The 15582-nt window shown below is 35.6% G+C and overlaps 2 protein-coding genes across 2 annotated transcripts; both read left to right on the top strand.

Moving 5' to 3' along the window:
- Positions 1 to 899: 899 nt before the first annotated feature.
- LOC147394575 (uncharacterized) lies at positions 900 to 1805 on the top strand. Its single transcript, XM_086454218.1, has 3 exons — positions 900 to 1058; positions 1201 to 1269; positions 1486 to 1805. Exons 1-3 carry the CDS (start codon positions 999 to 1001, stop codon positions 1558 to 1560), a joined length of 204 nt encoding a protein of 67 aa, XP_086310344.1. The 5' UTR covers positions 900 to 998; the 3' UTR covers positions 1561 to 1805.
- A 12583-nt stretch (positions 1806 to 14388) lies between these two features.
- On the top strand, positions 14389 to 15448 carry LOC147394574 (uncharacterized). The gene is made up of 3 exons (XM_086454207.1): positions 14389 to 14547; positions 14710 to 14778; positions 15126 to 15448. The coding sequence occupies exons 1-3, from the start codon at positions 14488 to 14490 to the stop codon at positions 15198 to 15200; spliced, it is 204 nt and encodes a 67-aa protein (XP_086310333.1). The 5' UTR covers positions 14389 to 14487; the 3' UTR covers positions 15201 to 15448.
- The last annotated feature ends 134 nt before the right edge of the window (positions 15449 to 15582 follow it).

Here is a 15582-nt window from a genome sequence, read left to right as displayed (position 1 = left end):
TGCAAGCTAACTTAGTTGATAAAGTCTATGAGTGATGATATCATGAATTGGGGTTCAATTTCTAGCAGAGTCGAGTTACTAATCTCATTAAAAATGAACTTGGGTTCGATTCTTCATTTGTCGAGATCATAGAGTAGACCATAAAACAATATGACTCTAAATGGAAAAACTTTAAGTGGGCAGCCTGCTTTAAAATTTTGAAGAAACCCACTCCATTGGATTAGACATGGCATTTTCAAGAAGAAATTTCAAAATTTGGCAAAAATTTAGGGGTGTGAAATAAATTTAAAATGCCACTTGTCTTATTACAAGGAGGATTTCTTCAAAATTTGAAGTGGGCTGCCCCCTTCAAAATTTGAAGCAGTAAACTGAGAAGATCAATGTACCTCACCTAACTGATTAAAGAGAAAGAAGATCCAACAGGAAATTTCTAACCTCGATCGACATTGGACGCTGTGTGTCCAACCAGCGACTCCGATGTAAAGATATTCTCTAGGGATTCCGTAAAAATGGATCCCAAGAATACCTATAGAACTTCTGTATTAGTTTTCTATCTCAACCGTTCAATTTTTCAGGTCATCCAGATCAATGTACCTCACCTAACTGATTAAGTGTAGACCCCCAAACTAGTTGATCATGATCATCAATCACTGTGATCCTTGAAAGATGGAAAATCTAAGAATCAGTCAACATATTGAACGGTCAGGATAAAATATCCAAAGGACTATAATCAATCCCTATAAAATGGGTAGAACGAGTAGCTCAATGGTTCCTTGTCAAACGGCTAGAAAATCCTACACTACGCCGCACCACAAGATGACACGTGGCAGAACTTATATGAATCACCATAATACGTGTCAATCAAACGGGTCATTAACAAAGACTATAAATTCACCTCGTACGACTTGGCTTTGCAGAATCAGAGGTAGAGAAAGAGAAAGAGAGAATTTGATTTGCTTTGCTTTTGTGTTTGAAGAATCAAAAAGAGAAAAACAAAGATGTCTGGTAACTCTCAAAGCATGGGTTACAAAGCTGGTCAAGCCAAGGGCCAAGCTGAGGTGAGCTTTCAAATGGAATGGTTCATGATGCATGATGTATTATCACATGGGCAGTACATGATGTGGTGCACTGTGCATCATCATGTTATAGTTAATATTGATTTTCTATGTATGATGTTGATGATGGGTTGTTGTTTTACAGGTTAAGACGGATCAGATGGTGGACAAGGCATCCAATGCTGCCCAGTCTGCCAAGGAATCATGTCAAGAGGTTCAAAATAAAATTAATAAAAAAATTCTTTTTTTTTTTAAAGACCAAAATTAAAACCAATTGGATGATCTTGATTCTTGACCATCAATTGAAAACCTTCTTTTTTTCTTTTTTTTAATTTGAGGGTCTGTGTGTTATAAAAAAATATATTGGTGTGGCAATATCATTTTCTTATTTTTTTCTGTTAGTGATTTTTTTTGGAATAATTGTGGATAGGCTGGTCAGCAAATGATGGAGAAGGCACAAGGAGCAGTTGATGCTGTGAAGGATGCAACTGGAATGAACAAATGAGATATGATGCAATTTTGACTACCAATCATCCTCAGCTTATGATGTGATGATGTTTTGCTATTTTTTATAATATTTTCGGTCATTTTAGATGCTCTTCAAGGCCATCTGATTTATGTTTTTTTGTTTTGGTTTTGAACAAAGAAGACTTCTCCTTTTAAGAGACTCCTATGATCATAAATCTCCTTTTAGGTCTATTAATGATGTAAGAAGGATATCTTTATTAATCATTTTTATATTTTATTTAATCTTGATTCTCTACTTGCTTATCGACTCTAATCCTCTAGTACATTACGATATGCTCTAAATGGCTACTTTAACTCTCAAAATTTCTTCTAAAACGTTTCTTTGCATCATCATCATCAAACACATATTCCACAGTTAAATATAGTCAATTTTATGTGAAGGGACAAACATTGAGATTTAGGCTATGTTTGAATTGGGAGAAGTGGAGAGAAGAGAAATTCAATTTCTCTCCACCATGTTTGGATTGACAGGAGAGAACTTGAGACAATTTTGAAATTTTAAAATATCTTAAAAGAGATCTAAGGGTAGAGTTGGAATTATAAAATATTTTAAAAGGGTTTCTTTCTACTTTTGAAGAGAAAGAAAATTCACTTTTTTTTCTCTTCAATTCTTTTCTCCTCTCCCCACTTAACAACCCAAACAAGCATGAACCACTATCTACAAGGCCATGGTCTATGGAATAGGCAAAGCCTAGATACAAACACGAACCACTATCTACAAGGATACCTGGTTATCAAAAAAAAAGTAATAATTATTTTTCATTGGTATTTTTAAAAAATATAAGTTGTGAGATTACTAACATCCCCATGAAGCCTTGGATGATATCAATAATATATATGTTAAGCTTGATGCAATGATTCCTATTTTAAGTATTATCATCACGAAGTGTGAGCACCAATAATCTAGACCATAAGAATAAGCACGGGCTATCTGATAACTTGGGACCTTGGGCCTATGGACTATCAAGGTCAAGGGCGGGTATACAACGGTGGCAATTGGGGGTACTTGCCCCCACAACAAAAATTTTAAAAATATGAGAATTTTTATTCTACTAAGACTGATAACAAATTAATAATGGTAAAAAAGAAAAATCCATCTCTTTGGCCCCCACATTGACAAAATCCAAACTCCACCCTTGATTGATGCTGGTAATATCATTCTCCATAAATGAAATTAATGTATTCTTAAGTAAAAGAGTGACTTACAGTGGTCCATCGAAATCCAGATTTACTCTTTTAATTTCTAATTATCTATGGTTGTATGAGAAAGGAAGTTGTGATTTTTGGGTGTCTCCTTGCATATTTCATGAAAAAATCTTTTTCTCTAAGAAAATGACAATAACCTTCAACCCAAACTCAAAACCTACTCTTTTTTGACATTTTCTTAGGTCTAATGTTTAATCAAATACAAGCATTTTATTAGGACTAGTTGATAGAAAATTGATTTCCGTGAAAGCTTGTTACTAGAAAACTTACAAGAAAATCAATTTTTAGTAAAAATGTTATTCGCAAGTGTTTGATTTGGCATTTGTCGCTAGCATAGAGTTTATGAGAAGTTCTTCTAGGTAGATTTTATTATTATTATTATTAATTTTATTAAGGATAGCCAAATGAGATACAATAGTAGTAGTTTAAGGCTACAACTTGGGTGGGTTGGGGATCAATTCACACCCAATCCACTCTTGCGCTCAATCCAATCTTAGATATGAAATGCTCAACCCGAGCCCAACCCATTTGGTTTGGTTTGTTCATTCCTCATTAATACGAAATTACCGTTAGTCAACGAATTAACTCATTCAACAGAGATGACCACGACAAGCAATAGTAGTTTGGACTGAGCTAGGAGATGACCACAAGAAGTAGCCCTATACTTTCATGGGCGGATGTAGCAGACGACATCGAACTTATTGGGGCAGGAGATTCTTGATTAGGAGAAGATATGCTAACTGGACTGAGTTAAAAGCATTCACTTCGGAGAAAGGAATCACTTCGGGAAGCCTCCAGCTGATGTTTGTAAAAAAAACTGTAAACATAGTAGACATGGATCTAGGATTTGATCTTGAACAAACAATAGAATAATCGAAATCGAAATAATAATTGTAAAAAACCTGGATTCGCTTTTTCGATTATCCGTGAAGAATATGTTGATCTTGATCAGCGAAGAATATGTGTATTACCCCAACTCTGCTTACACTTTTGGTGATGGAAACCTCTATCTCAATAATAGAATAATATGTGTAGAGAGGGGGGGAGGGGACGACCACCTATTTATAAAAGAGGATACTAGATTTTCTACCCATCATAGAATTATAGTATTAGGTGAATACCACTTAAATTTTGATAGGATGTTCACTAACCCATCATATTTGATGTTGGTAACCAATGTTAGACCACTAGCATGATTTCCAATTTTATCTTTAATGTTTTGAACAAAATTACAATCTACTATTTATATAAAATTTGTATATGTGAAAAGGCCATAAAATAATTTTGATAATGAAAATAGACAATAAATATAATAATTCCAATAATCTCCCACTTAGCCTTTATATATATCTTTTATTTAAAACGACTCTCTGGATTGTTACTTTTTGAATAATCGAGTGTACTCTTTTGAAAAATAATTGTTCAAAATAATTCAGATAATCTTTAACTATCACCTTCATTCAAAGATATCACTAATGATGGATCATGGATGTAACAAAATGCTCATTTGTCGGCTCTAAGACAATTTCATGGTCTCAAAACTAGTACCATCAATAAATTTAGGAGTTTACCTTTACGTGAACTTTCTTTGTGGTATTAGGGCAATGTACACTCATCAATGTAGTCTGTATGTACATTCCTTAGGTGTCTAGCTTCATACTCATCGTATGTCATTCTAATATCTTACTAACAACTAGCTATGTGATATTCCATCACGTTTCTATCTAGAATGAAGCCTTCATCAACATGATGTCAAGTCACGTCTAGTCTAAGCATTTCTTCAACACTTTACGAGTACATCTATTCACAGGCAAAGATAACATGTGTACATAATAGTGCATATAATGACTAGTCATAATCAATTTCTTTAAGCAAAAAATAAATAGTCTATCAAGAGTATCAAAACAAACATAAAATAAACTCAACACTTAAATAACATGAACAAATGATATGATAACTCTCATACGAGTCACATGTTTCTTGAAAATCTTTGGTGGGAGTCATTTTGTGAGAGGGTCAGATTTCATATTGCTAGAATATATCTTGGTAATCTCGATCAATCCTTCATGAACCTTTTCACATACTAAAAGGTATTTTATTTCGATGTGTTTGTTTCTTCTGGTTACTCTTTCATTCTTTGCAAAATCAGTAGCAATCTTGTTATCACAATAAATAACAATATGTCTATCATTGGAATCCACAATCTTTAATTCACCGATGAAATTCTTCAACCAATCTGCTTAGCGAATTGCTTCATAACATCCAATAAACTCTGAATACATGGTCAAATCTATCAGAATAGTCTATTTTGAACTTTTCCATGAGATTGCTTCATGCCCAAGCATGAAAATATAACCAGAAGTAGACTTCAAGCTATCACGACATCCAGCATGATCTGCATCAGAATAACTAACAACTTGAAGCTCATTCGATCTTCTGTATACTAACATAAAATCTTTTGTTCTTTACAAATACCGAAGTACTTTCTTTACTGCTCTCCAATGAGCAATACCGGAGTTTGTTGATATCTCCCAAGCATACCAACGATGTAACTGATATCGGGTCGGATGCAAATCATTGTATATGTAAGACTACCGACTACCGAGGTATATTCTAATGCATCGACCTCCATCTTCTCAAACTTGTTCTTGGGACACTGATTTTAGCTGAATACATCTTCTTTTACCATAGGAGCCTCACTAGGAGCACATTTATCCATACCAAATCTTTTGAGTACCTTTTCAACGTATGCCTTCTGTGACAAATCCAAAAACTCAACTTGTCCATCTTTGTGAATTTTAATCCCTAGAACATATTGAGCATCCCCCATATATTTTATATCAAAACTTTCTAACAAAAAAGACTTTATATCACACAAGAGATGAACATCATTGCTTGTCAGTAATATATCATCAACATAAAGTACAAGAATGATGAATCGACTCCCACTCATTTTGAGATATATGCACTTATCGATGATATTTTTTTTAAATTCGTATCCGGTCACCACTTGATCAAATTTCAAGTATCACTGTCTTGATGCTTGTTTTAACCCATAAATTGATCTTTTCAGCTTGTAAACAAAATGTTCTCTTTTATCAACTTTAAAACCATTAGATTTTTTTATGTAAATTTCCTCATCCAGTTCACCATTCAGAAAAGTAGTTTTTACATCCATCTGATATAAATCTAAATCATAGTGTGCCACTATCGTCAAGATGATCTTTAGTAAATCTTTAGAAAAAATTGAAGAATAAGTTTCATTGAAGTTAATACCTGACTTTTGTTTGAAATCCTTTGCTACAAGCCTTACTTTAAACTTCTCGACCTTACCTTCTGAATTTCCTTTAGTTTTAAAAACTCATTTTCATTCTATTATTTTATAACCTTCTGGAAGCGTCGTTAGTTCTCATACTTCATTTTTTTCTATAGATCTTAATTCTTCTTTCATTACTTCCTACCATAATTGAAATTCATTTGAGTTCATTGCTTCTATGAATGTTAAATGATCATCTACATTACCTTTGATAACATCTCCTCTTGAAAATACACCTTATAATCATGTGTAATAGCGGGAATGTGTTCTTAAGTAGATTTCTTAATGGGAATAATTGGTTGTGGAACTGGAATCACCACTGCTTGAGGATTGAGTTCTGGTTGGATTGCTGCATCTTCTACAATGACTGTACGAACAGGTGATGCCACCAAATGAGGTAAAGATTGTGGAATAAAGCATATTGGTGGATCACTACGTTTCTCTTCAAATATAATCTTCTTTCGCTTTTCACTCCCACTGTTTTGATCATATTTAAGAAATCTTATAAATCAGTAACTCTAGTAGCATCAAGCTTCCGTTGCTTAATTATCTAGTAGATATGGATCTAGAATTTGATCTTGAACAAATAATAGAATAATCGAAATTGAAATAATAATTGTAAAATACCTGGATTCACTTTTTCGATTATCCATGAAGAATACGTTGATCTTGATCTACGAAGAATAGGTGCACTACCTCAACTCTGCCTACACTTTTGGTGAAGGGAACCTCTATCTCAATAATAGAATAATCTGTGTGTAGAGAGGGGGGGACGACTACCTATTTATAAAAGAGGATACTAGATTTTCTACCCATCGTAGAATTCTAGTATTAAGTGAATACCACTTAAATTTTGACAGGATGTTCAATGACCCATCATATTTGATGTTGGTAACCAATGCCAGGCCACTAGCATGGTTTCTAATTTTATCATTAATGTTTTGAACAAATTACAATCCAGTATTTATATAAAATTTGTATATGTGAAAAGACTACAAAATAATTTTGATAATGAAAATAGATAATAATAAATATAATAATTCCAACAACTGATCCCCCAAATCCTATGCTTAATAACTTTGAGAGAGGAGCAATTGGTGTTCTTGTAGCTCGTCATCCCCCCTCTCCCTTAGGGAGGAATATGGACAACGTTTCTCTATTCAAAGGGTTACCTCCAAATGCTAATGGAGTGTCTCCTCAGAAATTTAGAGAGTTGGTAGAAGGAGAGGTTCAAATTTGTGTTGGGGACAAGGTGTTCGACGTTTTACCTTACCCAGCCCCAGCATCTAATACAGATTTACACGCAAGAGGTAAGTTAACTACTGAGCTGAGACGTGAAAGGCTAGATAGAGGAGTTAAAACCTAGGCTAACATTGTTGGTGGTCGTCCTTCATCTAGATGGGAGTCTAAGCTAGAATTCTTGCCTCTGGAAGTGAAGGAGGGCAAGACCTTCATTAATTGCCCAAAGGCTATAGAAGAAGAAGGCATAATAGACTAGGAGGGAACCTTGGTGGGGCATTTTCTGAATCAAAAGCTCCATTTTCCACTTAGTAAAAACCAACTCTCTCTAGGCTTTGAAACTTAAGGGGACTTTTGAGGTTTTCTCGAATGATAATAAAGTTTTCCTCTTCAAGTTTAATGAAGATGAAGACAAGACAAAGGCCTTAGAAGATGGACCGTGGTATATGGGAGTGAAGTTTCTCCTTGTAAAAGCTTGGAAGAAATTTATTGAGTTGGATAAAAGAGAGACAACCTTTGTGCCTTTTTGGATCAAATTATTTCGAGTTCCTAAGAAATACTGGACTATAAAAGCTTGGGTTGTCTTCCTAGTGGGGTGGGTAAACCCTTTTACCTTGACAAGCCACGAAAGAAAGAAAGAGGCTTGCCTATGTTAAAGTGTATGTTGAAGTCTCAACAGAGAATGAGATCCCTAAAAGTCTCCTCATCAACATGGGAGAAGGTAGAGTTGTCGAGGTTACTGTCGAGGTGGATTGGATGCCCCCAAAATGTTCAACCTGTAAGGTCTTTAGGCATTTATCTTCCAAATGCGTAAACGTGATGAAAAAGGTTTGGGCAGTTAAAAGCAGGAACCAGCCAGTAGCTATGATAGTACACAAAACCAATAAAAGGGATTGGAACATGGAGCAGGGGAAAATAAGGGTAAAATGATTATTATAGGGGTAGAATTCGACTACAACACTACTACCAGGGAGGAAGGACAAACTTCAGGCCACATCAATTCTCAAGCTATTCAAGTGACTCATCAACCCTTTATTGAGGATAATGTTGATTCACATAATAATCCCAAAGTTTGAGCACCTCTATTATCAAATGCCACCATAGTTACACAAGTTGGCTCAAGTCAGAGCAAGGCAGCTAAGAAAAGGGCTAAAAAGAGACAAACTCAACAGATGGAAAAAAAATTTAATACCACAGGTAATAGATTTGAACCTTAAATACAGTAGATGACTTTGGTAATAAAGAAGGAGTTCCTACAACCCCAATAACTTGCACTCAGGCAAATAATGAGGATAATAGGCCTCTTAACAGGGTTAATAGTCCCAACACAGTAGGAAACATAGCTAGTGTAGGAATCCCTTTTACCCACAAAACCCTCTATGTGGATGAAAAAGAACTTTTACAAAAAAATGGGCGGAAGGAAAAAAATTGACCTTAGGTAAGGATGCTGCTCCAGCTAACAACACTAAAGGTTTTTGAGGGGTGAGGGAAATGGGGCCACTTGAGGGTTCCCAATGATTTTTGGAGCTTGGAATATAAGAGGGCTCAATGACCCTTTCAAGTAGTTGGAAATAAATAAAAAGTTGATTAACAAAGAGAAATGTACTTTATTTGGTATTTTGGAAACTAAGGTTAGGAGTGTTAACAAAAAATTTGTCCTAACCAAGATCAAACCAATATGGGAGTTTGTAGTAAACAATAGTGAAGCTTTTAACGGAAAATATGGGTTATATAAGACTACCCAAGTACAAGTTAAGTGTATTTACAAGTCTGATCAGGTCATCCACCTTCTTATGGAACCAGTGGGGGAAAATGTTTTAGTAATATCAGTTGTTTATAGTTTGAATGATATGGGTGAAAGGAGACTCCTGTGGAGAGACATTGAAACTATGGCTGCAAGATGTACCCTACCTTGGGTTCTATTGGGGGACTTTAATGCAATATTGTTGGCTAGTGAGAAGATTGGAGGGAGGAGAGTTAACAAGGCTGTTGTTAAGGAAGCTTGTGAGGCCATGTGGAGAGGAGGTGTAGTTGATCTAAGAGCAAGGGGATGCAAGTTATCATGGTGCAATAACCAAGAAGATAGGAGGATTATGTCCAAGTTAGACAGAGTAATGGTGAACCCAGAGTGGACCAGATTTTTCAACTCTTCTGAGACGGTGTCCATTCCAAGTGGAATCTCTGACCATTGTCCCATGCTAATTGATACGTAGATTAAGAAAAGTCGGGGAACCAAGCCGTTCAAATTCTTCAATCACTAGACTGATAGAGAGGAGTTCCAAGAGGTTATTAAGTAGGCTTGGTGTGTACAGATTAGAGGCAATCCCTTATTCCAACTTGTGATGAAACTCAAAAGTGCAAAAGCCCATCTCAAATTATGGAGTAAGCTCAAAGTTGGGCTCCCAAAATGAAAGGTTAATAAGCTCAAAAAATCCATAGACTTAATCCAATTAGAAATTCAAAAAGCTCCTATTGACCTCACTCTCATTAGAAGATAAAAAGATGTCAGAAAAGAGTATAGCAAATTTGCAAGGATTGATGAAGCTAATGCAAGATAAAAATCTTGTGTTCAATGGTTGAAGCCTGGGGACCAAAACTCATCCTTTTTTCATCAATCTTTAAGAGTTAGAAAGGCCAGGAATTCTATAACTAAGCTGCAGAGGATTGATGGATCATTTACTAAAGATGAAAAAGATATAAAAGAGGAAGTGCTGAGCTATTTCTGGAAGATGCTAGGTGCTGGAAGTGAAGTGCATGACGAAATAATCCCAGATGAATTGTTCAATATGGGGAAACAGTTGTCTGTAAAGGAAGTGTCCTTGACTAGGAACATAGACGATGATGAGATTAAGAAAGCTGTATGGGAGGTTTGGATGGCGACAAGGCTCCTAGGCCAAATGGGTTTACATCCCTATTCTTCCAAAAGTCTTGGGAGATTATCGGGGGAGATGTATGCAAAGCAATTAGAAGCTTCTTTAGAAGTGGGAGCATCATCAAGGAAATCAACTCAATAACCATTACCCTTGTTCCCAAAACAAAGTCTCTTAATTCCATGGAAGATTTTAGGGATATATCTTGTTATAATACCATTTACAAGTGCATTGCTAAAATCATAGCTAAAAGGCTTAGAACTATAGTTCATAAGCTTGTTTGTCGAAACCAATCAACTTTCATAAAGGGGCATAAAATCGTTGATAACCTCCTTTCCCATGAAGTCTTAAAAAACTTCAACATATCCCATCAAACCCCTAAATGTGTGGCTAAAATAGACCTTAGAAAGGCCTATGATAGTGTTAAGTGGAGTGCTATTATCACTTGTTTACATAGCTTCAAATTCCCCCTTATGTTTATTAAATGGGTGTTAACTTGTATTTTCACAACTAGGTATTCTGTTAGTTTGAATGGATGCCTTAAAGGTTTTATTTAGAGAAAGAAGGGTCTGAGACAAGAGGACCCCTCATCCCCCTACCTCTTTGTGGTTCTTATAAATTTTTTCTCTGGGTTTTTAGGTATAGAAGTTAGGGATGGGAACTACAAATTGTTAAATAATTGTAAAAATCCTGAAGTTTCCCACTTATGCTTCACAGATGACTTAATGACATTCTTCAAAGGAAATACAAGCTCAGCTCAAACCCTTAATATAGTTCTTACCAAGTTCAAAAGGCTCTCCGACCTTCAAGTTAACATCTACAAAAGTAAGCTTATCAGTACAGGACTGAGTTTGGACAATTTAAACAGGATCCTAGGCACTCAAAACTTCAAAAAAGAGGAATTATCAATTAAATACCTAGGAGTTCCTCTCATCTCCACAAAGCTCAAGAATGAAGTTGTGACCAATTGATAGAGAAGATAACCTTTCGGATTCAAGCTTGAAAGGGTCGATTTCTATCCATGGCTGGTAGACTAGAGCTTATTAGGTCAGTGTTCCAAAGCATGCATGTGTTCTGGGCAAACTGCTTTATTCTTCCAAAAAAGGTATCTAAGAAGATTGGGAAAATATGTGTTAGGTTCTTATGGGCTGGCCCCTCCTTACAATCTAAATTGCATCTTGTCGGTTGGGATAAAGTGTGCAAGCTGAAAAGAAAAAATGGCTTAGGGATCAAAGACATTGAAACTTGGAATAGATAAGTCATATTTAAACAAGTTTAGGACATTGCAATTAAAAAAGATTACCTTTGGGTGGATCATGTACAGCAGAACTAAGGACAAGCATTTTTGGACTCTTGACCGCCCTGCCAATTCCACTTGGGTGTGGAGGAAAATCCTCGGTGCTAGGGAAAAAGTTGTAACAATGATAACATATAGCATGGGTGATAGCTCCTCCATTCTTCTCTGACACGACTCTTGGCACCCTCAAGGCATATTGAGGAATTTATTCCCTCAAGAATTACTTTATAGTTCACGGCTAAACCTATAGGCTAGAGTGGGTTCCTTCTTGAATGATGGTTCATGGATGATTCCCCCTTCCGTTCCTAGATCTATGGATCGGATATGGAAGGAAGCTAGAATCGTGATAGTCGATAGAGAGGACTCAAATAAGATGATTTGGACTCCATCCACCAAAGGAGATTTTTCAATCAAATCAACATATCAAGGCCTTCTTCCTCAAGGAATAGATAAACAATGGGCGCAAATTTTATGAAACAACCAAGGTATCCAAAGGCATTGCTTCATTGCATAGCAGGTTATAAGTGGAGGCATTAAAACCCAAAGTAGGCTTATGCAAAGAGGTATCATAAAATAATTGATTTGCCACTTTTGTAGAGTAGCAGAGGAAAATGATGACCAGCTGTTCATGGGATGTGGGTTTGCTAAGGAGCTTTGGGGCAGAATTCTCCATAAAATGAATTATATAAGATCGGTCGGAGATTAGAACTCATAACTTCAATGGGTGTGCGACAAATTTAGAGGACGATCATCCATTGATACCATCAAGAAAACTATCTTTTGTGCTTACCTACACTATCTTTGGAGAGAAAGATGTAGAAGAATCTTCCAAAATGCCTTCTCAAATCCCATTATGTTGTTTAAAGTAATTGAAAGTGACATCAAAGATAGGTTTGACAACCAAGGGCTTTTGGATTTGGATGTGCAGCATAATAGAGACTTTTTAGATAATTGGGGTATCTCAATGAAGCTTAATACTCCTTTCACCTTAGTTTGTAAATGGATGGCTCCCGAGGCTGGCCAGTGGAAGCTGAATTCTGACGACTCTTTTAGAGGGGATGTTGGTGGGCAAGGGACTATTATCCGCAATTCTAAAGGGGAGGTAGCGAGTGCTCTTGCGGAATGTTCTATAGGTAAATCAGTCCTCTGACATGAACTCAAAGCAATCTTGGAGGGTATTCGATTAGCTAAATCATTGGACCCGTAGCCACTCATAGTGGAAGCCGACTCATTGCTAACTATTCAAATCCTTAATAAGAAATTTCGTCGCCCATGGAGAGTCAAGCTCTTAGCAAACAAAATTTGGGCCCTATGCTCTACATATGGAAACATTCACTTCAAATTCACTTTTAAATAAGCAAACAGGCTTGTGGACAAACTTGCTTCATTATTAACTACTCAAGAAACTAGAATTATTTTCGCTTCTGATCTTTCGTTTAAGATGAATTCCATTGTAAGGGAGGATGCCTCTGGGTTCCCCTATGTGAGATTGTAACTCTTTTTTCTCTTTTCTATATATTCTGGTCAGGGGGTGCCTCAACCCCCGATTACTCTTAAAAAAAAATTCCTCGTCAATACTAGAAAATTTAGTAATGATAAGAGCTTATATAAAGATAAATGGTATATAAAAAATTATAAAATTTGTAATTATTTTCCAAAAAAAAAAATAATATATAAAAAAGAAGATGATGATTAATAACTAATTAGTTAGAAACGTGGATTGTGAATGAGAAAAAAAAAAGATATTTGAAAATATTTTTAAATTATAATCATATTAAATTTGTGTTCGGGTAAATCGTACAACTTGATCGATAAATTTGTCTGAACCTAATCCGACTTAATTCAATCTTCTTTTTTTTTCTTTTACAAGCCCTAACCCAAGGTTAGGTTCAACCCATTGACTTTGGGTTTCGCCAGCCCAAGTTGCAACCCTATAGTAAGTGCAAGCTAGCTTAGTCAATAAAGTCTATGAGTGATGATGTCATGAATTTGAGTTCAATTCCTAGTAGAGTCAAATTACTTATCTCATTAAAAATGAACTTGGGTTCAACTCATCATTTGTCGAGATCATAGAGTTTACGGGCAGTTCTAAATCATAAAAGAATATGACACTAAACGAAAAAAAAAAAAAAACTTTGAAGCGGACAGTCAGCTTCAAAATCTTGAAGAAACCCACTCCATTGGACTACACGTGGCATTTTCAAGGAGGTATTTCAAAATTTAGCAAAAATTTTGCGGCGTGAAATAAATTTAAAATGCTACTTGTCTTGTAACAAGGAGGGTTTCTTCAAAATTTGAAGCGGGCTCGGACTCGACTCTTAACTAAGTGGAATAAAGGAACATGATTTGTTTAGCAAATTTCAATTTGTCGGGATAAGGGTTTGACCAGGATTAAAGAGAAAGAAGATCCAATAGGAAATTTCTAACCCCGAACAACATTGGAGGCTGTGTGTCCAACCACCGACTCCGGTGTAAAGATATTCTGTAGGGATTCCCCAAAAATGGATCCCAAGAATACCTATAGAACATCTGTATTATTTTTCTATCTCAACCGTTCAATTTTTCAGGTCATCCAGATCAATGTACCTCACCTAACTAGTTGATTATGACCATCAATAACTGTGATCCTTGTAAAATGGAAAATCTAAGAATCAGTCAACATATTGAACGGTCAGGATAAAATATCCAAAGGGCTATAATCAATCCCTATAAAATGGGTACAACGTCTGACTATTGAACGAGTTGCTCAATGGTTCCTCGTCAAACTGCTAGAAAATCCTACACTACGCCGCACCACAAGATGACACGTGGCAGAACTTATATGAATCACCATGATACGTGCCAACCAAACGGGTTATTAACAAAGACTATAAATTCACCTCGTATGGCTTGGCTTTGCAGAATCAGAGAAAGAGAGAGAGAGAATTTGATTTGCTTTGCTTTTGTGTTTGAAGAATCAAAAAGAGAAAAACAAAGATGTCTGGTAACTCTCAAAGCATGGGTTACAAAGCTGGTCAAGCCAAGGGCCAAGCTGAGGTGAGCTTTCAAATGGAATGGTTCATGATGCATGATGTATTATCACATGGGCAGTACATGATGTGGTGCAATGTGCATCATCATGTTGAAGTTAATATTGATTTTCTATGTATGTATGTATGTATGTACGTATGATGTTGATGATGGGTTGATGTTTTACAGGTTAAGACGGATCAGATGGTGGACAAGGCATCCAATGCTGCCCAGTCTGCCAAGGAATCATGCCAAGAGGTTCAAAATAAAATTAATAAAAAAAATATTTTTTTTTTATTTTTAAAGACGAAAATTAAAACCAATTGAATGATCTTGAACATCAATTGAAAACCTTTTTTTTTCTTTCATTTATTCCTGACCATATCAATTGGACAAATAACTTTCTCAAGCTGATATTACCACACCAACCTTTTCTTCAACACCACACCAATATTTTTTAACCTTCCACCATAATACATTTGAGTGGTCTGTGTGTGTCCTTATTTGGAATATAATTATATGTGTTATAAAAAAATATATTGGTGTGGCAATATCATTTTCTTATTTTTTCTGTTAGTGATTTTTTTTGGAATAATTGTGGATAGGCTGGTCAGCAAATGATGGAGAAGGCACAAGGAGCAGTTGATGCTGTGAAGGATGCAACTGGAATGAACAAATGAGATATGATGCAATTTTGACTACCAATCATCCTCAGCTTATGATGTGATGATGTTTTGCTATTTTTTATTATATTTTCAGTCATTTTAGATGCTATTCAAGACCATCTGATTATGTTTTTTTTGTTTTTTGTTTTTTTTCTTTTTGAACAAAGAAGAGTTCTCTTATTAAGAGACTCCCATGATCATAAATCTCCTTTTAGGTCTATAAATGATGTAAGAGGGATCTCTTTATTAATCATTTTTCTATTTTATTTAATCTTGATTCTCGACTGACTTATCGACTCTGATCCTTTTAAGTATCTTTGCATCATCATCAAACATGTGTACTAATAGATTGATGAGATGTATGAGATGATGTAAATGGACAATGCTACATCAGTTA

Source organism: Akebia trifoliata, chromosome 9, assembly GCF_017979445.1.
Source record: "Akebia trifoliata isolate Shusen 1 chromosome 9, ASM1797944v1, whole genome shotgun sequence".
NCBI classification, from domain to species: domain Eukaryota; kingdom Viridiplantae; phylum Streptophyta; class Magnoliopsida; order Ranunculales; family Lardizabalaceae; genus Akebia; species Akebia trifoliata.
Note: the sequence above shows the minus strand (reverse complement) of the source record. Positions and strands in the feature narration are given on the sequence as shown.

What these genes read in the sequence shown, in the direction of transcription:
- LOC147394575 (XM_086454218.1), top strand. Translation starts at nt 999, where the DNA reads ATGTCTGGTAACTCTCAAAGCATGGGTTACAAAGCTGGTCAAGCCAAG. An exon ending in AAGCCAAGGGCCAAGCTGAG is followed by an intron (nt 1,059 to 1,200) that starts GTGAGCTTTCAA and finishes GTTGTTTTACAG; the next exon opens with GTTAAGACGGATCAGATGGT. An exon ending in CCAAGGAATCATGTCAAGAG is followed by an intron (nt 1,270 to 1,485) that starts GTTCAAAATAAA and finishes AATTGTGGATAG; the next exon opens with GCTGGTCAGCAAATGATGGA.
- LOC147394574 (XM_086454207.1), top strand. Translation starts at nt 14,488, where the DNA reads ATGTCTGGTAACTCTCAAAGCATGGGTTACAAAGCTGGTCAAGCCAAG. An exon ending in AAGCCAAGGGCCAAGCTGAG is followed by an intron (nt 14,548 to 14,709) that starts GTGAGCTTTCAA and finishes GATGTTTTACAG; the next exon opens with GTTAAGACGGATCAGATGGT. An exon ending in CCAAGGAATCATGCCAAGAG is followed by an intron (nt 14,779 to 15,125) that starts GTTCAAAATAAA and finishes AATTGTGGATAG; the next exon opens with GCTGGTCAGCAAATGATGGA.